The following is a 23,526-nucleotide window of genomic DNA, read 5'->3' as shown; positions in this document are numbered from 1 at the left end:
TTGTTGTTTGCCAAACCTATGCCAATGGAACTTTCTGTGTACTTGAAAGAGTAAGCAGAACCTTAGTTTGAAAGTGCAACTTGAAAGACAAGACCTTGGGCAGTACATTGCTTTATTAGTGCTAGCAGTGAGGATGTCAGCTTGGGTCTTGTAATCATCTCCAGAGTGGGATTTGAACCTATGATCTTTTGATTCTGATGTGAGAATATTATGGACTGTTATATTGATAGCAGAATATTTGAGAAGGGTGTTAAGTGCTCTAGGACAGAGTTATTTTGGTTTGGAAGAATGCATTAAAAGTAGGTCATATAGCATGTGGAGTGCTGGTGTGAAAAATGTAAATTGGAAATCCAGAAAAAGGTTTGATTGTGAAGGTCTGGTTTGAACTATATCTAATGCCAAAAAACGTACTAGGCACCTGGGTAAACCACTTATAAATATTTGGTTCTGTTCTTTCAGAATATCATTCCAGTTGGCGTCTAAGTAAGCAACTGAAAGAACAAAACCTCTGTGCAACATTCCTGACCGTGACTCTCCCGGTTGCCATTGTGTGAAAATCTCTAGCGCTGCTTTAATGACCTATATATTCTTCATATGGATTGCCGCAACTGATAATGATTAGTGTTGGATTCTTGACAATTCTGTGCTCTCGTGAGCATGATGTTTAAAAGCTGGGTTGAAAGTGTCCTGGTCTTGGACTTTATTTTGCAAAGTGTTGAGCAGAATAATTTGTTTAGTTATGAGCCCTTTAGCAAATATTGGATTCATTTTATTTTATTTATATTCCAAATAATTGAACAGCTAACTTTGCAGTAACTACTCTATTTTACATGCGTATGTACGTTTGTATAAACAATAAAATTAATGAATGGGATGGATAAGGAAAGACCTATCTCAAGCGGAGAAATCCAGAACAAAGGAACATTCTCTTTAAGTCTGAACTAAGAAAGTTTAAAAATAAATCAGAAAAATTTTTTCCACAAAATAGTGTTAGATTATGAATGGATTGCCATGACTGGTCAAAAAAACATCTAATGCACAACATTGAAAAGAAACTCAATACAGGTCTTGTGCAGGTTACAAATGCCTGACTTGTGCATGGCCCTGACATAGATAGATAGATAGATAGATATACTTTATTGATCCCGAGGGAAATTGGGGTTCGATACAGCCGCACCAACCAAGAATAGAGCATAAATATAGCAATACAAAATCCACAAACAATCAAACAACAAAATGCAAACTATGCCAGATGGAAAATAAGTCCAGGACCAGTCTATTGGCTCAGGGTGTCTGACCCTCCACGGGAGGAGCTGCAAGTTCGATGGCCACAGGCAGGAACGACCTCCCGTGCCACCCAGTGTTGTACCTCAGTGGTATATTAATACATATTAATGTATTAATATGTATTATTAATGTTTGGGAGACTGGTAGGATGCTGCAGGGTTGCAGCCATTTTGTGCCGCCTGGGAAAGCAGCTGGCATCCTCATTTCTGACTTATGTACTATCTGAGTTACAAAAAGTTCACAGAAACAGAACCGTGCCATAATTTGGAAGCCTTGTAGTTACAAATAATTGCATAAGTGGGCTATAAGGGTACTAAAGGAAATGGGAAGCCATACTTGATAAGTTGAACAATTCATGCTTCTTCCTTTATGTGACATAATGTTTTAACAATCTAAGTAGTCCCGCTATTGAACATGCCAAGTCTCACCAATAACCTAACTTAATTGAAGCTGCAGGTTGTTAAGCTCCAAGTTCTGAAGTTTCCTTTCTAAACTTTTCTAAATCTACTTTTTCCTCCTTTAAAACTTTCCTTAATGCATATTACTTTGATTAATCTTATAGTTATCTACACTTCATGCGTGGATAAGTGGTGCTAAATCTTGTTCTGTTATGTCCATTTTATTATGTTATATTAATATATTGTAAAATAAAGTAAGCATTCTGATTAATCCAGTGAATTATCTAAAGCCTCTTACTGTGCCAGAGTCTACTTACAATTGTTATGTCTTCAATATATTTACAGTGCAGTCAAACAAGGCCTTTTTCAGCTCTGGGGAATGTCAAAATTTAGCTATCCAGTTCCATCTGGAATGTGGGTATGCTTTGCTCTACTACTACGATTACATAAGGGCCAAGGAGAATTTCACTGCAGCCCAGAAAATGGCAAAGCTTTCCACCAAAATGACAGGTAGGTCACTCTCTCACACTTTACACTTTCATTCCATGATGTAACAAATTGACTGCAGAGGTACAAATCTAGCTGAGGCCGTGTCACAAATTAAGGTGCAACATTCTGGATTAAGATGAGAAGAAATTTGTCGACTGAGCGAGCAGTTAAACTGGAATAATCTACTCAATGTGACTGGAGTTTGTTCAAGGCAGAGATGAAGAAAGTTTTGGATGTTAAGAGAGTTTAGGAATATGTCAGTACAAGAGAATGGTGTGGAGCTGACTGCTGAGCTCTTTCGCTGGGTTGCTGGGCACTGTTATTCATTAGTGTTCCGGTCTGTATCTTTAAATGAATAAATTAAATTTGCACAAGAGAGAACAACTGTTAGAGGGTACAAAGTCAAGAGTATGCCTTTGATAATTTTATAACCCTCAGTAAGAGAAGCTCTAGGTAGTTTAAGAAGTGAAACATCAGCCAGATCAATGTTGAGTAACTGGAAGGTATCTAGCCAGTAGCTACACTAATCCACCCTGTTTTATTCTCCCTGCCGTGTAGACTTCTTTCTAATGGACCACATTCATTAAAAGTTAGAGGTGGTAATCTGATGGCAAGAGTAACTTTGTTTCTCTTAAAGTTTGCCATAGTTTCACAATAGAATTAATTCAAAGTACATCTTTGTGCCTCCATGTATTTTAATCCCCTTTTTATTTTAGAACTATCTAATATGCCCTATTCTCCTAATTATTCTTAACATATTTTGTTTTAGTTCAGCCTTACTGATCATATGGTTATATTGCTAAAGTGGGTACTGTTGGAAATAAAAGGCAGGGATGGGAAGCTTCCAACTTTTGGCAGAATCCCTGATTTTGCAATTGTTAAATTCCGACCACAAGTGGCTTTCTGACTTCCGTTGTCTGCTATTGTAGCCATGGTGAACAACATACTGGGATGGGTATGTCTAGCCTCACCCTGCAGGTCCTCATCTTTATGGCTGTCTCATTGTAAGGTTGCCAACAGTTCCCCTTTATCCCAGGATAGATGTGCATGAAGACTAATCGGAACATTGGCTGCAGACTAGAGGCAGAATTCAATTCCCACTCGTCTATCTTGGTTACTGAGACTGATCCTGGGGGTGAGGGGAAGGAGGCAGGTAGGTGAAAGACCATGTTAGGCCCTAAATGATCTTCTGGGTACGAGTTTGAGTCCTTAACAAGTTCCAGACATATGGACCATGTCCAGATGTGTCATAGGTTAATATTTGAACATAGTCTTACTGGGCACTGATACTAACTGGAATTTCAAAGAGCTCTTTTAAAGAATTAACACAGATAAATTGGAATTAAGATTCTTTAGAACTCTGTTGAACTTCTCACTGCTGGGAGTAAAGCAGTCAGCATACTCAAAGACCTCACCCGTTCCAGGTATTCTTTCCTTTACCCTCTCCCATCGGGAAGAAGATTCAAAAAGCTGGGAAGCGTGGACCATCAGGCTCAAGGATAGCTTTTATCCCACTATACAATAAAACGGACCCTTGACCTTATGGTCTACCTCATTATGACTTCGCACTTTATTGTCTTATTGCAGTGCACTTTATAACTATAACACTTCATTCTGCGCTCCGTTGAACTAAATTGATCTTTATGAACGGTATGCAAGACAGATTTTTCACTGTACTTCGGTACTTCTGACAATAATAAACCAATCTATCAAACCTTGCCCTGGCTATTCATCCTGGTTTTACTCTTCTTAGAGACTTGCACGTAAGTAGTGGTTACTGAGGGTGCTTTAGGCGAAAGCACATTCATCTTTTTGACAAGTTGTGCACCATTGAATTAGAGCAATCAATGATTCCTCCTTCCCCACGTTAGGCTTTCACCCTGCATGCTATTCACCACCCTGTCTGGAAACCCTGGATCTGTATGCCAATTTCTGCCTGGCACCCCGGGGTGTTGAATGTCACTGTTTCCTTTGGCACCCAAGTGCAATCCATCACTCCCATCTAGCACCTCAGGGTGCTACATATCTGCATGTATAGTACATCCTAATCCCTGTTGTGAAGGTGATGGTGAGCTTCTTCCTTCAACTGATGCAGTTATTCCCACAGGTTTGCTGGGTAGGGTGTTCCAAGATTTAGGACTGGCCATGTTTTCTGATGTCAAGATGATGTGTGATTTGGAGGTGAACTCACCAAGTTGTGATGACCCCATCTATTTGTTGCTCTTGTGCTTCCTGGTGGTGGAGGTTGTCTGTTTGGAGGCTATTGTTGAAATGGCCTTGAGCAAGTAACTACAGTGCATATTGTAATGCTGCATACTGGGGTGAAGGTGACGAATATTGAGGACAGTCGATGGGCTGCTGTCCTGGATGATGTTGAGCTTCTTGAATGTTGTTGGTGCTGCCTGTTGGTCATCCAGGCAAGTGTTAAATAGTCCTGACTTGTGCCTTATAGATTGTGGAAAAGACTTGGCATGTCAGAAGGTGAACTACTCACAACGGATATCATCCTCACTTGCTTTTTGTAGCCACAATATTTATGCAGCAGATGCAGCTGAGTTTCTGGTTTATAGTGGCTCCTAGAATATTGATGTTAGGGAATTCAAAGATGGTAACGCTATTAAATGTCAAGGGTAGGTGGTAGGCTCACTCTTGTTGGAGATGGGCCAGTATCTGGTACTTTTGTGGTACAGATGTTACTTGGCACTTACCAGACCATGCCGGGTTGTTGTCTAGGTCTTGAGGCACACAGGCATGGGCTGCTACTTCATTTGCTGAGGAGTAGTTGGGGAGAATTCAATGATCTTCACATACACCCTCAACTCAGAGCTCGTAATAGAAGGAATGTTATCAATAAAGCCGCTGAAAATGACTGGACTTAGTACTGTCCCGTCTAACACCAACAGGATGAACCGGGGCAGGGGTGACTGACATTCAAGGATGATAGCCATCTTCCTTTGTATGAGATGTAGCTCTTTAACTCAGTTCTATCAGAGTGCTTTGACATCACATGCTGCCTTGATGTAAAGAACCATCATCTCAGCCGGAAACGTCGACTGTACCTCTTCCTATAGATGCTGCGTTCCACCAGCATTTTGTGTGTGTTGCTTGAATTTCCACCTTCTGCAGATTTCCTCGTGTTTGCGCTCTTGAATTGAGTTGTTTGAACCAAGGGTGCTGAGGTCTGCAGTCAATCATGGACGTTCTGGCGAAACCACTGACATCAGTGAATAGATGAATAGTGTGTACATGCTGCTTGATAACATTTCCATTGGCAGTTCTGCCACCTTGGTGGTGATTGTAAATAAACTGATTGGGTAGTGATTAACTCAATTGTTTTTCTGTGTACAGAATATACCTGGTCAGTTTTCTGTACAATTGTGTAGCTGTAGGTGTTGTAGCTGTTCTGCCACAGCAGGGAATAGACACACACTAATTCTGGAGCATAGGTTTTCAGTGCCACAGCTGGTCTGTTGACGGCTTCAATAGAACTTGCGGCATCCAGTGCCCTCAGCCATATCTTGATGCCACTTGAAGTGAATTGAATTTGTTGAAGACTGGCTTCTGTGATGTTAGGCATCACAAGAGGAAACCGATAGGAGTCTTTTCTTTAACCTTGGTCTTCACTATGGCTGTGGATGGGGATGTACCTGGAGCCGCCTCCTTCAGTTAGCTATTTAATTGCCCTCTTAATGTACTCAGATTTCAGAATTTCTCTCTCTTCTGCAGTTTGTGTGATTGCTTCGTTCTGTCTAGTGTTTGTTGTTTTTGCCATTTAGCACGCTGTCTTGCTTCTTCATCAGGCTGGCATCACCCTCATCTTTTTTTAGGTTTGCCTTGTGTTGCTCCCAACAAGCCTCATCACTCGCCACTGAACTATTTAATTTAGTTTAACTAAAGGCTAAGCTTCATACATTCTGAAGCTTCAGTAATTTTGAATGTTAGGAGCTAGATGCTCTGACACTGTTCCCGCCACTTTTGCTTTCACTTTGTCATAACCATGAGCTTGATGGTAACAATAATAAGAAATGTGCAGTACATTCTTTAACGTAATCAGAATAGCACAATCCATTTTAACATCTTTGAAACACATGGAGCTCTGCAGTTCATTTCTTCTTATAAAACTTAAGATCAATTTTTTTACTCAGTAAATAAGATTAGTTTTTTTTCCCCTCACAGGAAAGTTGCTGAAAGGCTGCCAGTCGTTTATGGCCAACACTGAATGTAAAATCAGACTTGCTTTTCTTTCAGGTACTTTGGGGAAGCGGACTCGATTCCAGGAAAAATATTTGGCTCAGCTTATGCTGGATGTCCAGCGGGAAGGTGATGTCCTCCATCAAACAGATCTTATGCTACCACCAACACCTTTGGAAAATTTGCCCAAGGTAACTGCCAAATGGGTAACTCCCACTTGAAAAGCAGCATTCCTTAGATTCACAGCCAACGTTTATAATGAACTTGTGATCATGTTTAACTTAAAGTTTGTCAGAATGAATTTCTGTAAGGGATTTGTAGGAACAGACAATGCCCTCCAGCTGCAAAGCAATAGACATTTTTACAATGCAGCAAATGTAGGAACATAATCAGACACAAAATTCATACCAAATTGCAAGGAAAGGTTTAGAGGGTATTGACAGCCAAACGTAGGCAAATGGGCCCAGTTGAGCGTGTTGGCTGGCCTGGACAAGTAGGGCTGAATGGTCTGATTCATTGATGTAAGATTCTGTGTCAAAATGAGAAATTAGCACAAGCAGCTGAAGGATCAGTCAGAACAATCTAACAGCGTGGTTTTCAAGGTGTGGGACATGATGATATGTGGCGCTTTATGTTGATGCTTGTCAGATCTGATTCTATTTTCTTGTGGATGATGCCAAGGAACAGCATATAAATGAGAGAAGGGAACCAGCCAAGCATAGGTTCACTGGCTCTGCAAAAAACATAGTGGAGGTACAGTACTGTGCAAAAGTCTTAGGCACATATATATAGCTAGGGCGCCTATGACTTTTACACAGTATGGTATAGTGGTTAAAATAGGAAGATGGATGGGGAACAGAAATAAGAGTATTTAGCTTTTGTATTAGCTCAGTAGTATTAAGTGTTATTTCGTAACTGGAAAGACATAATATATATTACTGTGCAAAAGTCTTAGGCACACTAGCTATATATATGTGCCCAAGACGTTTGCACGGTATTGTAGGTCAAAGCTTTCAGGGGATTCTCTGGCTGCATTGGATATATAAATATGAAGTAGTGGTGAATAGGCATTTAAAGTGCACAAAAATGAGATTTGTGTGTCTAAATCAGTCACAAGAATATCACTGTGATTTTAATTGGGGTCCTTTTAATTTCATGGTGGTGGCATGGGAGTGGTAACCTAACTGGAAGGAATCAGAAGTAATTGTCGGAAATCTGAAATACAAGAGAGTGCTGGATGCACCTAGGGAGAGAAGAAAATCAGTTAACACGGCAGGGGATGTTCTTTCAGCAACACTGACTAATTTTGACGTAAACTGGAAAAATTTGGTATCTGAAATTGTTGAATTCTTTATTGAATCAAGATAGCTGTGAGACATGTAATGTGGCCAAGTTTGCAGACGATACAAAGATAGCTGGAGGGGCAGATAGTATTGAGGAAACAGGGAGTCTGCAGAAGGACTTAGACAGATTAGGAGAATGGGTATAGAAATGGCAGATGGAGTACAGCATAGGGAAATATATTGTCGTGCACTTGGATAGAAGGAATGAAGTTGCAAGCTATTTTAAATGTGGAGCGAATTCAGAAATTAGAGGTGCAAGGAGACTTGGGAGTCCTAGTGCAGGATTCCCTAAAGGTTAACTTGCAGGTTATGTCAGTAGTAAGGAAAGCAAATGCAATGTTAGTATTCATTTCGAGGGGATGAGAATATAAGGTAAGGATATAATACTGAGGCTGTATAAGGCTTTGGTCAGACCACAGTTGGTATTATGAGCAATTTTTGGCCCATATCAAAAAGATGTGCTGACATTAGAGAGGGTCCAGAGGAGGTTCACGAGAATGAAAGGGTTAATGTATAAGGAACCTTTGAGGGCTCTGGGCCTTTACTTGCTGGAGTGTAGAACAATTGGTGGGGGGGGGCGGGTGGAGATTTCATTGAAACCAAATGAATATACAAAGGCCTGGATAGAGTGGATGTGGAGAGGATGTTTTCTGTAGTGGGGGAGTTTAGGACCAAAGTACACAGCCTCACAGTACATGTCCCTTTAGAACAAGAGATGAGGAGGAATTTCTTTAGCCAGAGAGTGGTGAATCTGGAATCATTGCCACAGACAACTGTAAAGGCCAAGTCATTGGGTATATTTTCAACGGAGTTAATAGGCTCTTGATTAGCAGGGGTGTCAAAGGTTACGGGGAGAACAGGAGAATGGGGTTGAGAGGGATAGGAAATCAGCCATGATGGAATGATGGAGCAGACTCAGTGGGTTGAATGGCCTAATTCTGCTCCTAAATCTTACGGTCTTATGATATTGGTCATTAACTGAACCTCTGAGATGGGCAGTGACTTTTATCTCATTCCCGTTTACTCCTACATCCACAATTCTATCACACCAGACTCATTTCAAAGAATCCTCCTCTTTCATTTCTGACATCATCAGTTTAATATCACTTTGGACACTTTTTCCTCTTTGATCCTCTTGCAGTATTCCAAAGAGATTATTTTTCCCATGAACGCCCAGTTAAGTCATCCGCCTGCACCAACACCACTCTCCCTGAAATGCCTTTGGGTCACATATAGTACTGTGCAAAAGTCTTAGGCACATACATATAGCTAGGATGCCGAAGACTGGATTTGCCAATGTGGAGCAGAGAGCGAGTTTGTAAATCTGGCAGGAGCAAACTGTGTTTGGAATGGTGAGGGTGGAACACAATGGGAAGGGCGTGGGACAGGTGGCAGAGGAGAAGTGCTAGGGTGGGACGTGGTGCAGGTGTAGACCTGCCCAGCCCTGATACCAGGCAAGGTCATTTGATTCTGAACAATTGGTTTATTGATCTTTACAGAATGCCTCTCTGGTGCTTCCTGCTCACTTCCCTCTCCCTTCTCCTTTTCACAACCGTGATTCCCCTCTCCCTGCCCCCCTTCCCACTCTCAGTCGATGATAGAGACCCATATCAGAATCAGGTCTATCATCACTCACATATGTCATAAAATTTGTTTTTTTTGTGTGTGGTAGTAGAACAGTGCAATACATAAAATCAATACTATGCAAAAGTCTTAGGCACCCTAGCTCTATATATGTGCCTAAGACTTCTGCACAGTACTGTATGCACATGCTAATGTGCTTGAAAGCCTTTGGTTACTGCAAGTGGTTGCTTATCTGATGCTCTCAATCACAACATTTTGTTCTCTCTGGGACCCTTGAAGTTTCATAAAGCTGCTGGAGCATCCACTTAGCAGATCTGTGTTGTTGTTGTGGAACTTTTCTTTGCAATGTATCTTGTGCTTCCTGGCATCCCATGCCCTCAATAATTCAGTGTATGTATACTTAGTGATGTAACTTTGATCTGTTCAGTACCCTGCTTTGATTCTACATTTATTAATTTCTTCCCCTTCCCTGCCTCGTTATCCCACAAAGCAATTTGGGGGAGCTTGTCCGCATTCTGTGAATGCCTATTCACTGTTATTATTGTAAGACTAGTTAAATCTGTGCGGCACAGTAGCGTAGTGGTTAGTATAATGCTTTATAGTGGGTTTCCTCCACGTGCTGTAGTTTCTATCCACAGTCCAAAAATGTACTGGTTGGTATGTTAATTGGCCATTGTAAATTGTCCCGTGATTAGTCTGGGGTTAAATCAGGTACTGCTGGGCAGTGCAACTCCAACAGTCGGGGGGCGTATTCTGCACTGCATCTCAATAAATAAATAAATATTTGGATTTATCACAGAGCTGGAGAAATATATGTAAGTGTTGTTATGCTTTGCTGAGATGATGTTATACACATGGGTATACTGTACATCCTATGAAACCATAAGAACAGAAGCTGGCCATTCGGCCCATCGAGTCTGCTTCGCCATTCAATCATGGGCTGATACAATTCTTCCAGTCATCCCCACTCCCCTGCCTTCTCCCCATACCCATTGATGCCCTGGCTAATCAAGAACCTGTCTATGTCTACCTTAAATGCATCCAGTGACTTGGCCTCCACAGCCACTCGTGGCAACAAATTCCACAGATTTACCATCCTATGACTAAAGTAATTTCTCTGCATCTCTGTTCTAAATGGATGTTCTTCAATCCTGAAGTCGTGCCCTTTTGTCCTAGACTCCCCTACCATGGGAAATAACTTTTCCATATCCAATCTGTTCAGGCCTTTTAACATTCAGAATTTTCTGTGAGATCCCTCCTCATTCTCCTGAACTCCAGGGAATACAGCCCAAGAGCTGCCAGACATTCCTCATAAGGTAATCCTTACATTCCTAGAATCATTCTCGTGAATCTTCTCTGAACCTTCTCCAATGTCAGTTTATCTAAAATAAGGAAACCGAAACTACACACAATACTCCAAGTGTGGTCTCACAAGTGCCTTATAGAGCCTCAACATCACATCCCTGCTCTTGTATTCTATACCTCTAGAAATGACTGCCAACATCGCATTCGCCTTCTTCACCACTGACTCAACCTGGAGGTTAACCTTTAGGGTATCCTGCACAAGAACTCCCAAGTCCCTTTGCATCTCTGCATTTTGAATTCTCTCCTCTTCTAAGTAATAGTCTGCCCATTTATTTCATCCACCAAAGTGCATGACCATACACTTTCCAACATTGTATTTCATTTGCCGCCACTTTGCCCATTCCCCTAAACTATCTAACTCTCTCTGCAGGCTCTCTGTTTCCTCAGCGCTACCCGCTCCTCCACCTATCTTTGTATCATTGGCAATTTTAGCCGCAAGTCCATTAATCCCATAGTCCAAATCATTGACATTCATTGTAAAAAGCATTGGTCCCAACACCGACCCCTGTGGAACTCCACTGGTAACCAGCAACCAGCCAGAATAGGATCCCTTTATTCCCACTCTCTGTTTTCTGCCGATTAGCCAATGCTCCACCCATGCAAGTAACTCCCCTGTAATTCCACGGGGTCTTATCTTGCTCAGCAGCCTCATGTGCGGCACCTTGTCAAAGGCCTTCTGAAAATTCAAATACACCACATCTACTACATCTCCTTTGTCTACCCTGCTTGTAATTTCCTCAAAGAATTGCGGTAGGTTAGTCAGGCAGGTTTTTCCTTTCAGGAAACCATGCTGTCTTTGGCCTATCTTGTCATGTGCCTCCAGGTATTCTGTAATGTCATCCCTAACAATCAATTCCAACAAGTTCCCATCCACTGATGTCAGGCTAACAGGTCCATAGTTTCCTTTCTGCAGCCTCCCACCCGTCTTAAGTAGCAGAGTAACATTTGCAATTTTCCAGTCATCCAGTACAATGCCAAAATCTGTTGATTCTTGAAAGATGATCGTTAACGCCTCCGCAATCGCTCCAGCTACTTCCTTCAGAACCTGAGGATGCATTCCATCAGATCTAGGAGATTTATCCACCCTCAGACCATTAAGCTTCCTGAGCACCTTCTCAGTTGTAATTTTCACTGCACATACTTCACTTCCCTGACACTCTTGAATGTCCAGTATACTGTCTTCCACTGTGAAGACTGTTGCAAAATACGCATTCAGTTCCTCTGCCGTCTCTGTGTCTCTCATTACAATATCTTCAGTGTCATTTTCTATTGGTCCTATACCTACCCTCAATTCTCTTTTACCCCTTATATACTTAAAAAACCTTTTAGGATCTTCATTGATATTAGTCGCCAGCTTCCTTTCATAATTCATCTTTTCCTTCCTAATGGCCTTCCTAGTTTCCTTCTGCAAGTTTTCAAAAGCTTCCCAATCCTCAATCTTCCCACTAGCTTTGGCTTCATTCTATACCCGCTCTTTCGCTTTTACTTTGGCTCTGACTTCACTTGTCAGTCATGGTAGTGTCCTTCATCCCTTCAAAAATTTCTTATTTGTAATGTATCTGTCTTGCACCTCCCTCATTTTTTGCAGAAACTCCAGCCATTGCTGCCCTGCTGTCCTTCCCGCCAATGTCCCTTTCCAGTTAACCTTGACCAGTTCCCCTCTTATGCCACTGTAATTTCCTTTATTCCACTGGAATACCAACACATTGGAATTTAGTTTGTATTAGTAATCCTCTCAGTATGCATTTTCTGCTGTTCACTCCTCCTGGTTATTGTTTGGATTAACATAAATGAAGCAGAGCGATCGGCAGCTTTTCTAACAGATTTATCAATTATCTCTGGTTCTTGGTGGGGTCTTCCATAGCACTCTCACATACTGGTAAAGTTACAGTTGAGACATTGTGTGCGTTCCTCAGAATCAGGAATCAGAATCAGTTTTATTATCACCGGCATGTGACGTTAAATTCGTTAATTTAGCAGCAGCAGTTCAACGCAATACATAATCTAGCAGAGAAAGAAAAAAAACAATAATAAATAAAATAATAATAATAAACAAGTTAATTGTGTGTATTGAATAGATTTAAACAAGTGCAAAAACAGAAATACTGGATATTTTTAAAAAATGAGGTAGTATCCAAAGATTCAATGTCCGTTTAGGAATCAGATGGCAGAGGGGAAGAAGCTATCATCCGGTCATCACACTGCAGAAACGATGTGGTAGTGTTAGAAAGAGTGCAGAAGAAATTCACCGAGAATGGAGAGGCCTCAGTTATACAGGCAGATCGGATAGGCCGGGAATGGAAATACTTAAAGGAGATCTGAAGAGCATTTTTCACACAAGATGATGGGTATATAGAACAAGCTGCCAGAAGAGTTGGTAGAGGCAGATACAATTGGTTAAAGCAGATTTGATTAGGAACATGGAAAGGAATAGAGGGATAGGGGCAAATGGGTATCTCAGTTGGCATTAAAATGTTGGGCTGAAGGGCCATTGTCCATGCTGTCTGACTCCAAAACTGATTATATTTTGACATATCTGATTATGAAAATAAGAAAATAAACTTAAGCAATATAAAGATGTTTACCTGTTCTTTTATGCTGTTTCTGGATAGCCAGATCATTTGAAGTCTTACCCAAAATTGGAGTATTTGAAACATCTTAGATATTCTAGCATTCTGCCTTCCCTCCACTCTGTGCTGTTGAGCAGGGTTTGGACTGATCAGGAATGAGGATAGGTGACTTGTTTTGCGTTATTGAGGATTCACTGGGGGAGTACATCTCCTCTCCGTGTAGGGGATGGTTCTTGTGCGCTGGGAATTGTGCTGTTCTATTAGTTCTGCTGTATGTCCGCGTAAGCGTCTCATCCCAGATAGCCTAGGAGAGGCCTAGTTTAGTCACCAAACACCAGACCACGGCACAGGCTGTGAAGTTTTACACACTACTCGATAGTCGCCTCCACTTCCCTGATTGTTGGCAAGTACTTGACTGGTCAAACGGATAATGGCAAAACCACCAGGTTCTTATGCTAATGTTATAATGTTTTGGGAATGGAAGGGTAATTATTCCAGTAGTTGTTGCCTTTCATTGGGACCTGTCTGAGATTCATTCAGGCCTGATTTCGGCACATAATGAACATTTACACCTACTAAAGGCGCTGATGCTGATACTGTTGTGGTCAATTTAACTTAATGTAATAATACATGCTGTTTATAGCCATCTCTGAAACCAGAGATCGGCACACACTGGGAGGGCACTATAATTTATGGGGAGTAAACAATTGGCTTTTTGTTTCTAGCCCAGTCACTCTTTAAATCGTTGGACATCAGGAATTGATTGTCCCTTTAGCCTTGCATGATGTGTGATCGCTGGAGTGCAGCCAGGGGCTCTGCACCAGTTCCTGATATTTAAAGAAAAATCTATTTCATGTAAAATGTCTGGAATTTACATTCAGAGACGATCATTAAACAGAGTACCATTGACGTGAGTAGGAGTGAAATTTAGGACAAAAGGCGCCAAGGTAGATTTTACCTTGGCGTCAAGGATTTGATTTTCATGTCATTGAGCTTTGGGTATTTTTTACAACTTTATGGAGTTTTGACAATCTTATTTTTAAAATGTCAGTTTGGTTTCAAGTACTCCAGAATAAGGGAACTAAACCAGAGTTAGAAGAAAAACCACATTTATAATCCTGGTTAATAATTGAAGCGCAGTCAATGTGAATTATGATAACAGAGTATTCTTTCCCAGAAGGTCGATAGGAGCATCGAGTAACCCAACTGGTAGAAGTGCAGTTCACAACAAAACCAACATAGGATAGCAATAGAAAAAATATTGTCCCTTGGAAAGAATGGGGCATTAAAGAGTAAACTGCAAATGAATCAGAATCAGGTTTAGTATCATCGGCTTATGTTGTGAAATTTGTTAACTTCGTGGCAGCGGTGATATGCAATACATAATAAAAACTGTGAATTACAGTAAGTGTGTGTGTCTATACACATGTTTTATATATAGTGGCATGCAGAAGTTTGGGCACCCCCGGTCAAAATTTCTGTTACTGTGAATAACTAAAAGAGTAAAAGATGACAAAAGGCATAAAGTTAAAGATGACACATTTCTTTAATATTTTAAGCCAGATTACTTTTATATTTCCATCTTTTACAGTTTCAAAATAACAAAAAGGGAAAAAGGCCCGAAGCAAAAGTTTGGGCACCCTGCATGGCAGTACTTAGTAACACCCCCTTTGGCTAGTATCATAGCTTGTAAACACTTTCTGTAGCCAGCTAAGAGTCTTTCAATTCTTGTTTGAGGGATTTTCACCCATTCTTCCTTGCAAAAGGCTTCTACTTCTGTGAGATTCTTGGGCCGTCGTTTGCATGCACTGCTCTTTTGAAGTCTATCCACAGATTTTCGATGATGTTTAGTTCAGGGGACTGTGAGGACCATGACAAAACCTTCAGCTTGCGCCTCTTGAGGTAGTCCCTTGTGGATTTTGAGGTGGGTTTAGGATCATTATCCTGTTGTAGAAGCCATCCTCTTTTCATATTCAGCTTTTTACAGACGGTGTGATGTTTGCTTCCAGAATTTGCTGGTATTTAATTGAATTCATTCTTTCCTCTCCCAGTGAAATGTTCCCCGTGCCACTAGCTGCAACATAAGCCCAAAGCATGATTGATCCGCCCCCGTGCTTATCGGTTGGAGAGAGGTTCTTTTCATGAAATTCTGCACGCTTTTTTCTCCAAACATACCTTTGCTCATTGCGACCAAAAAGTTCTATTTTAACTTCATCAGTCTACAGAACTCTTCCATGAAGGTCATATTTGTGCAGGTGTCGCTGCACAGTAGAACAGTGCACCACCACTCCAGAGTCAGCTAAATCTTCCTGAAGGTTTTTGCAGTCAGACGGGGGTTTTGATTTGCCTTCCTAGCAATCCTACAAGCAATTCTCTCGGAAAGTTCTCTTGGTCTTCCGGACCTCAACTTGACCTCCACCATTCCCGTTAACTGCCATTTCTTAATTACATTACGAACTGAGGAAGTGGCTACCTGAAAACGCTTTGCTAGTTATCTGAGACCTCAAATCTCTTGGGGTGCCCAAACTTTTGCATGGTGCTCCTTTCCTTTTTTTCCACTCTAGAATTGTACAAAACAAAAATAATACACTAATCTTGCTTAAAATGTTGAAAAGAATGTTTCATCTTTAACTTCATGACTTTTGGAGATGAGTTCATCTTCTACTCACTTAACTATTCACAGTAACAGAAATAAATATATTCAGAAATCTGAAGGCAGAGGGGAAGAAGCTGCTGCTAAATTGTTGAGTGTGTGCCTTCAGGCTCCTGTACCTCCTTCCTGATGGTAGCAATGAGAAGAGCGCATGTCCTGGGTGATGAGGGTTCTTAATGATGGATGCTTTCTTTTTGAGGCATCACTCTTTGAAGATGTCCTGGATGCTGGGGTGGTTAGTGTCCATGATGGGGCTGGCTGAATTTACAACTTTCTGTAGCTTATTTTGATCCAGGAATGAAAGGGTTACCGTATGAGGAACATCTGGCAGCTCTTGGGCTGTATTCCCTGGAGTTCAGAAGAATGGGGGGGGGGATATCAGAGAAACATTCCGAATGTTAAGAGGCCTAAACAGATTAGATATGGCAAAGTTACTTCCCATGCTAGGAGAATCTAGGACAAGAGGGCACGACTTCAGGATTAAAGGACATCCATTTAGAACAAAGATGTGGAGAAATAACTTTAGTCAGAGGGTGGTAAATCTGTGGAATATGAATGTTCCATAGATTCAGGATCAGTTCCTGTGGATTGAAGGATGGCTAATGTTGTCCCACTTTTCAAGAAAGGAGGGAGAGAAAACAGGGAATTATAGACCGGTTAGCCTGACGTCGGTGGTGGGAAAGGTGCTGGAGTCAATTATAAAAGATGAAATTACGACACATTTGGATAGCAGTAACAGGATCAGTCCGAGTCAGCATGGATTTACGAAGGGGCAAACATGCTTGACTAATCTTCTGGAATTTTTTGAGGATGTAACTATGGAAATGGACAAGGGAGAGCCAGTGGATGTAGTGTACCTGGACTTTCAGAAAGCCTTGGATGAAGTCATAGAACATAGGAGATTAGTGGGCAAAATTCGGGCACATGGTATTGGGAACAGAGTACTGACATAGATTGAAAATTGGCTGGCTGACAGGAAACAAAGAGTAACGATTAATGGGTCCCTTTCGGGATGGCAGGCGGTGACCAGTGGGGTACCGCAGGGTTCAGTGCTGCGACTGCAGCTGTTTACAATATACATTAATGATTTAGATGAAGGCAACGTTAGCAAATTTGCAGATGACACAAAGCTGGGTGGCAGTGTGAAATGTGAGGAGGATGTTATGAGAATGCAGGGTGACTTGGACAGGCTGGGTGAGTGGGCGGATGTATGGCAGATGCAGTTTAATGTGGATAAATGTGAGGTTATCCACTTTGGTGGTAAGAACAGGAAGGCAGATTATTATCTAAATGGAGTCAAGTTAGGAAAAGGGGAAGTACAACGAGATCTAGGTGTTCTTGTACATCAGTCACTGAAAGCAAGCATGCAAGTACAGCAGGCAGTGAAGAAAGCTAATGGCATGCTGGCCTTCATAACAAGGGAAATTGAGTACAGGAGCAAAGAGGTCCTTCTGCAGCTGTACAGGGCCCTTGTGAGACCACACCTGGAGTATTGTGTGCAGTTCTGGTCTCCAAATTTGAGGAAGGACATTCTTGCTATTGAGGAAGTGCAGCGTAGGTTCGCGAGGTTAATTCCCGGGGTGGCGGGACTGTCATATGTCGAAAGATTGGAGTGACTGAGCTTGTATACTCTGGAATTTAGAAGGTGGAGAGGGGATTTGATTGAAACATATAAGATTATTAAGGGATTGGACACACTGGAGGCAGGAAGCATGTTCCCACTGATGATCAGCCCATGATTGAATGGCAGAGCAGACTTGATGGGCCGAATGGCCTATTTCTGCTCCTATATTTTATGGTCTTATGATCCTGTGCAGTACCCTGCCGCGCCCCCCCCCCACCATACCAGACAGTGATGCAGCCAATTAGAATGCTCTCCATGGTACATCTGTAGAAAATGCAAATGTCTTTGGTGACGTACCAAACCTCCTCAAACTCATGACAAAATATAGCTGCTGTTGTACCTTCTTTGTAACTGCATCGATATAAAAGGGGAGAAAGGCTGAAAAGAGAGCAACAAAAACAAAGTGTATCCCCAGAGTCAGTGAACAAAATTTGAGCCATGTAGCTGACAGAGTTCATTAAAAGTTTTGTTCAGAAGCTAGATTTCAGTGAGTATAGTCATAGTCATACTTTATTGATCCGGGGGGAAATTGGTTTTTGTTACAGTTGCACCATAAATAATAAATAGTAATAGAACCATAAATAGTTAAATAGTAATATGTAAATTATGCCAGTAAATTATGAAATAAGTCCAGGACACAGCCTATTGCCTCAGGGTGTCTGACCCTCCAAGGGAGGAGTTGTAAAGTTTGATGGCCACAGGCAGGAATGACTTCCTATGACGCTCTGTGCTGCATCTCGGTGGAATGAGTCTCTGGCTGAATGTACTCCTGTGCCCAACCAGTACATTATGTAGTGGATGGGAGACATTGACCAAGATGGCATGCAACTTATTCAGCATCCTCTTTTCAGACACCACTGTGAGAGGGTCCAGTTCCATCCCCACAACATCACTGGCCTTATGAATGAGTTTGTTGACTCCATTGCTGTCTGCTACCCTCAGCCTGCTGCCGCAGCACACAACAGCAAACATGATAGCACTGGCCACCACAGACTCGTACAACATCCTCAACATCGTCCGGCAGATGTTAAGGGACCTCAGTCTCCTCAGGAAATAGAGACGGCTCTGACCCTTCTTGTAGACAGCCTCAGTGTTCTTTGACCAGCCCAGTTTATTGTCGATTCGTATCCCCAATCCCCAGGCATTTGTAATCCTCCACCATGTCCACCCTGACCCCCTGGATGGAAACAGAGGTCACTGGTACCTTAGCTCTCCTCAGGTCTACCGCCAGCTCCTTAGTCTTTTTCACATTAAGCTGCAGATAATTCTGCTCACACCATGTGACAAAGTTTCCTACCGTAGCCCTGTACTCAGCCTCATCTCTCTTGCTGAAGCATCCAACTATGGCAGAGTCATCCGAAAACTTCTGAAGATGACAAGACTCTGTGCAGTAGTTGAAGTCGGAGGTGTAAATGGTGAAGAGAAAGGGAGACAAGACAGTCCCCTGTGGAGCCCCAGTGCTGCTGATCACTCTGTCGGACATACAGTGTTGCAAGCACACGTACTGTGGTCTGCCAGTCAGGTAATCAAGAATCCATGACACCAGGGAAGCATCCACCTGCATCGCTGTCAGCTTCTCCCCCAGCAGAGCAGGGCAGATGGTGTTGAACGCACTGGAGAAGTCAAAAAACATGACCCTCACAGTGCTCGCTGGCTTGTCCAGGTGGGCGAAGACACGGTTCAGCAGGTATCTTAAGGGAGACCATAAGATATAGGAGCAGAATTAGGCCCTTTGGCCCATTGAGTCTGCTCCGCCATTTCATCATGGCTGATCCAGTTTTCCTCTCGGTCCCAATCTCCTGCCTTCTCCCAGTATCCCTTCATGCCCTGATAGAGGGAGGAAAGTTGTAGAGAGGGACAAGATACCAGACTTACCTGGTAAAAGATCAGTTAAGCTTGAGAATGCCCAAGAAGCCAGACACATCCAAGGGTACTAGATCTGGAGGAAATTGAAGCATTGTTGGACAAAGCAAAGTGAGCAAATATAAGGGTAATGGCTAAATGGAACATGTGCAGCAGTTTTAGATGACCTCAAGTTTAAAGATAGAAGGAATGGAGAGAGAGGCTGGAAGCAAAGTGGATCCAGTTAATCCACTAACAGGGATAGATGACTTTTGGAGCTGAGGTAGGGCCAGAGTGAAGCAACATTTTGATTCACTCTGATCCTGGAAGTTGGTGGATATGATGATGTTACACATATGGTTCAATATATTACACCATATTTAGGACAGGTTTGGTTAAGTTTTAGCCAAGAGAGAGGGAGAAATAGAATCAGTGACATAAGTTGTCAGGGCTATAAGTATACTTTGATAATCATATTAAATAGATAAATAATTCAATTAGTATACTGTACATAAAGTGGATCAGTCTTGAACTCACCTCTTGTACAATAAAATTAACTCCTTGGCCTTATAATCCATCTCGTTGTGATCTTGCACCTTATCATTTACCTGCACTGCATATTTTTGTAGCTTTTACAGTTTATTCTGCATTGCGATTGTTTTACCTTATTCTAGATCAATGTACTGTGAAATGATTTGATCTGTATAATCCGTATGCAAGACAAATCTTTTCACTGTCTAGGTACATGTGACAATAAGAAACCAACACCAATAAACTTGCTATGATATTTTCCTTCAATTGTCAACAGAACCTTGAGCTGAGTGATGATACTTTGCTGAATTCAATTGAACTGGTAGATCCTAAGGAACATAAGGCACTCGACCTGTGTGCAGAGGAGCTTGCTGTAATCCTGGGTATCTGGTAAGCATTTTGGCATTAGTAGATAACTGATATTCCTCTTAAGTTTCTCTTCTATTCACGCCGAGAACTCGCTGAATTGCCGAGGGGCAACACAGTGGTAACAGATGGTAGGAGAAAGCATTGAGAATTCACAACATTGACTCCACACCTCACAAAGTCTGGTGGCTTCAGGTCAAGTGTGGGCAAGGAATCTTCTAATTATCATCTACTGTATTCCATTGTAGTTCCACAATAGATCTTTACCACCTGTGCATATGACAAAAAAGCAAAATTCCCACTTTATGACAATAAAGTGGGACTTTTACTTTATTGTCCTCCCACAGCTGGTAAATCAGTGTTCCTCCAAGTTAACGCGAGGAAATCTGCAGATGCTGGAATTTCAAGCAACCCACATAAAAGTTGCTGGTGAACACAGCAGGCCAGGCAGCATCTCTAGGAAGAGGTACAATGGACATTTCGTGCCGAGACCCTTCGTCAGGACTCCACATAAAAGTTGCTGGTGAACGCAGCAGGCCAGGCAGCATCTCTAGGAAGAGGTACAGTCAACGTTTTGGGCCGAGACCCTCTAAAAGTAGCTGTGACACCGAAGGTAGGACACCCATACCTCCACAGATTTGTTGACTCAAAGGTAGTGGTTCAACAAAGTTAGGCCAATAGCATTACCATTGAGTTGGCCAGGTGATGAGGATGTTAACTGCCAGACTGGATCTTCAGGTAGTGATCAAAACATCAGGGGGGATAAACTTAATTGACCTCCGTACTGTCCTTCTGGAGAAAGGTACTTTCCCTCGGAGGTGCCATCCATCATGTTGTGTGGCACTGCAGTAGTGCTAAATGGATTTGGCAGCTATAAGATGCTGGCTACCACTGCAATCGACTCGAATTGGTTCAATGAAGAGTGCAGAAAGGCATACCAGGAGCAGCATGAAGTGTACCTTAAAATTTGATGGTACCTTGTGTGCCCAACTGTAGCAACTGGATAGAGCGAAGTGTTCTAACAGATCAGATCGTAGCTCTGTAGTCCTGCTGTATCCTGTTGGGAATGGTGGTGGACAAACTGCAAATGGGGTGGTGGGGAGGGAGGTTGTGAGGAAGGATAGGAGGTTGCGAAGAAAGCCCCCATTCTTAACAACTGTGGATGCCAATCAGACGATGCTGAAGGCAAATCTCAAGGCTATGCATCCATGTTGAGCCAGGCGTACTAAGTTGTATGATCTTTCTCAGCTTCTTTCACAGAAGCCAGTCCACATTTAGTTTGATTCACTTCATTCTCATGCCAATGAGTGGCTGAAAGTTCAGGATATAGCAAAGGCTATGGGATTGGACAATGTGCCACCTGTAATATTGCAGTTATTCTCCAGAACTAGCTGCACATCTCGAGCGCAATTAAAGCACTGGCATCTAACCAAGAACATGAAAAATTTCCTTGGTATGATCATGCAAAAAGTTGGACAAGAACAGCCCAACTAATTACTCTTTCATGATGTATATGGCCATTGCTTTACAATTTTGTGGCATGACTGTTTCTTGTCATTTCTCAGCCCTGATTTGCCCACTTCCAGACATCAGTGAAATGACGCAAAGTGTCATTGATGGTATTAACCAGCAGTTACTGTACAGTAATCTGCTTACCGATGCCCAATCTGGATTTTACTTCTAAATCTCATCACAGATTTGATCCAGACGTTGAACCAAAGAGATGAATTTTAGGGCTGAGCTGCAGGTCACTGCCTTTTATATTACAGCAGCATTTTGTTGAATGTGGTTGTCAAAGAGTCCGAGTAAGGTTAAGCATAGTGGGTGTTAAAGGGAAAACATCTGACTGGAGTCATGCACGGGGCAAAGGAAGATACTGCTGTTATTGGAGTTGCGACTCCCAGGCCCAGCACATCACTGCTGGAATTCCTTAGGGTGGTGTCTTAGGCCCAGTTATCTTCAGCTGCTGGATTAAAGACATCCATCCCATAATAAAAACAGAATCGAGGGCTGTTTGCTAATGGTTGCACAATGTTTGTTTTCATCTGCAACTGCTCAGTAAATGAAGCAATCCTCTCCAACTCATCAGGGCTGGGAAATGGCAAGTAACAGTCATGCCACAAAATTGTAAAGCACTGACCAGGTATAACACGAGAGAGCCTAGCCATCTTCCAATGGCATTTAATGACATTACATTACTGATTCCTCCATCATCAATAAACTGGGAGTCATTAACCAGAAGATTAACCAGCTACCTAAATATTGTGACTACAAGACTAAGTTGGAATATGGGTATCAGAAGCACCTAACTCATTTGCTAAATAATCTGAAGTCTTTCTACTATATACAAGACAAAGGTCTAGATTGATGATGGAATACTTCTGATTTATCTGGATGAGAACAACTTCAACAACACTCTAGTTTCTTCATTGTCACTGGATCCGAATCCCTGACTTCCTTATTCAAAAGGATTGTCGGAGTATCACTACCTGACAGTGCACTTGAATAAAATGCTACCATCTTCTCAAGGGCAGGTAGCATTCAGGCAATGAATGTTGTCTTCGCCACCAAAGCTCTTATGTTGACAAATTAATACATTTTTACTGTTCTAAGCTTCAGTAGCTTAACAGGATGATGTAACTCAGGGGTGTCAAACTCCTGGCCCGCAGGATGATTTGTGGGAAAAAAATATATATTCATGACCATTTATTATGTATCTGTACGGCAGCCGCTCTTTCTCCCTCGCTGTCTGTGCCGGCTGCTACACCAGCAGCTTGTTGTGTGTACTTAGAAAACAATCCGCTGCAGTTAACCACCCGCTGTGCATTAGCACCTACCACCCTGCACTGAAGACCACTAGGGCCCTACTTACGTCATCACACACAGTAAAAACACGCAGAGTACTCAGGTAAGTAACACCTGTAGCAAGGCTGAGACTGTTTGCTGTTGTGGTTCAAAATGCTTTCCAAGAAAAGAAAAGTTGACATCGAAGGTCAGATATTCAACGATAATTGGAAAGATCATTTTTTCTTCTGTGAGGTCAACGGCAAACCTGTGTGTCTGATATGCTCGCAACAAGTGGCTGTGGCAAAAGAGTACAATATCAAACGACACTATGAGACGTCACACGGAGAAAAATATGACAAGTACGCAGGATGACTCAGAACGCAAAAGGTAAACTAGCTTAAAGCAGCTCTGAAAAAACAGCAATCAGTGTTCACCAAAAGTCGAGAGACTCATGATGGAGCTGTCAAGGCCAGCTATATTATTGCCAACAAAATAG

At 42.0% G+C, this 23,526-nt stretch overlaps 1 protein-coding gene across 2 annotated transcripts in view; it reads left to right on the top strand.

Annotated features, from left to right (window-relative positions):
* ttc27 (tetratricopeptide repeat domain 27) overlaps positions 1-23,526 on the top strand; it is a 299,781-nt gene that overhangs the window by 58,463 nt on the left and 217,792 nt on the right. For both annotated transcript variants that reach the window (XR_010018883.1, XM_063055545.1), the window contains exons 6-8: positions 2,031-2,195; positions 6,423-6,556; positions 20,155-20,267. Coding sequence is in view for 1 of the 2 variants with exons in the window: in XM_063055545.1 (XP_062911615.1) it covers positions 2,031-2,195; positions 6,423-6,556; positions 20,155-20,267 (412 nt within the window). In the remaining variant the exon portion in view is untranslated. The remainder of the gene's footprint in view (positions 1-2,030; positions 2,196-6,422; positions 6,557-20,154; positions 20,268-23,526) is intronic.

Source organism: Mobula hypostoma, chromosome 8 (assembly GCF_963921235.1).
Source record: "Mobula hypostoma chromosome 8, sMobHyp1.1, whole genome shotgun sequence".
NCBI classification, from domain to species: Eukaryota; Metazoa; Chordata; class Chondrichthyes; order Myliobatiformes; family Myliobatidae; genus Mobula; species Mobula hypostoma.
Note: the sequence above shows the minus strand (reverse complement) of the source record. Positions and strands in the feature narration are given on the sequence as shown.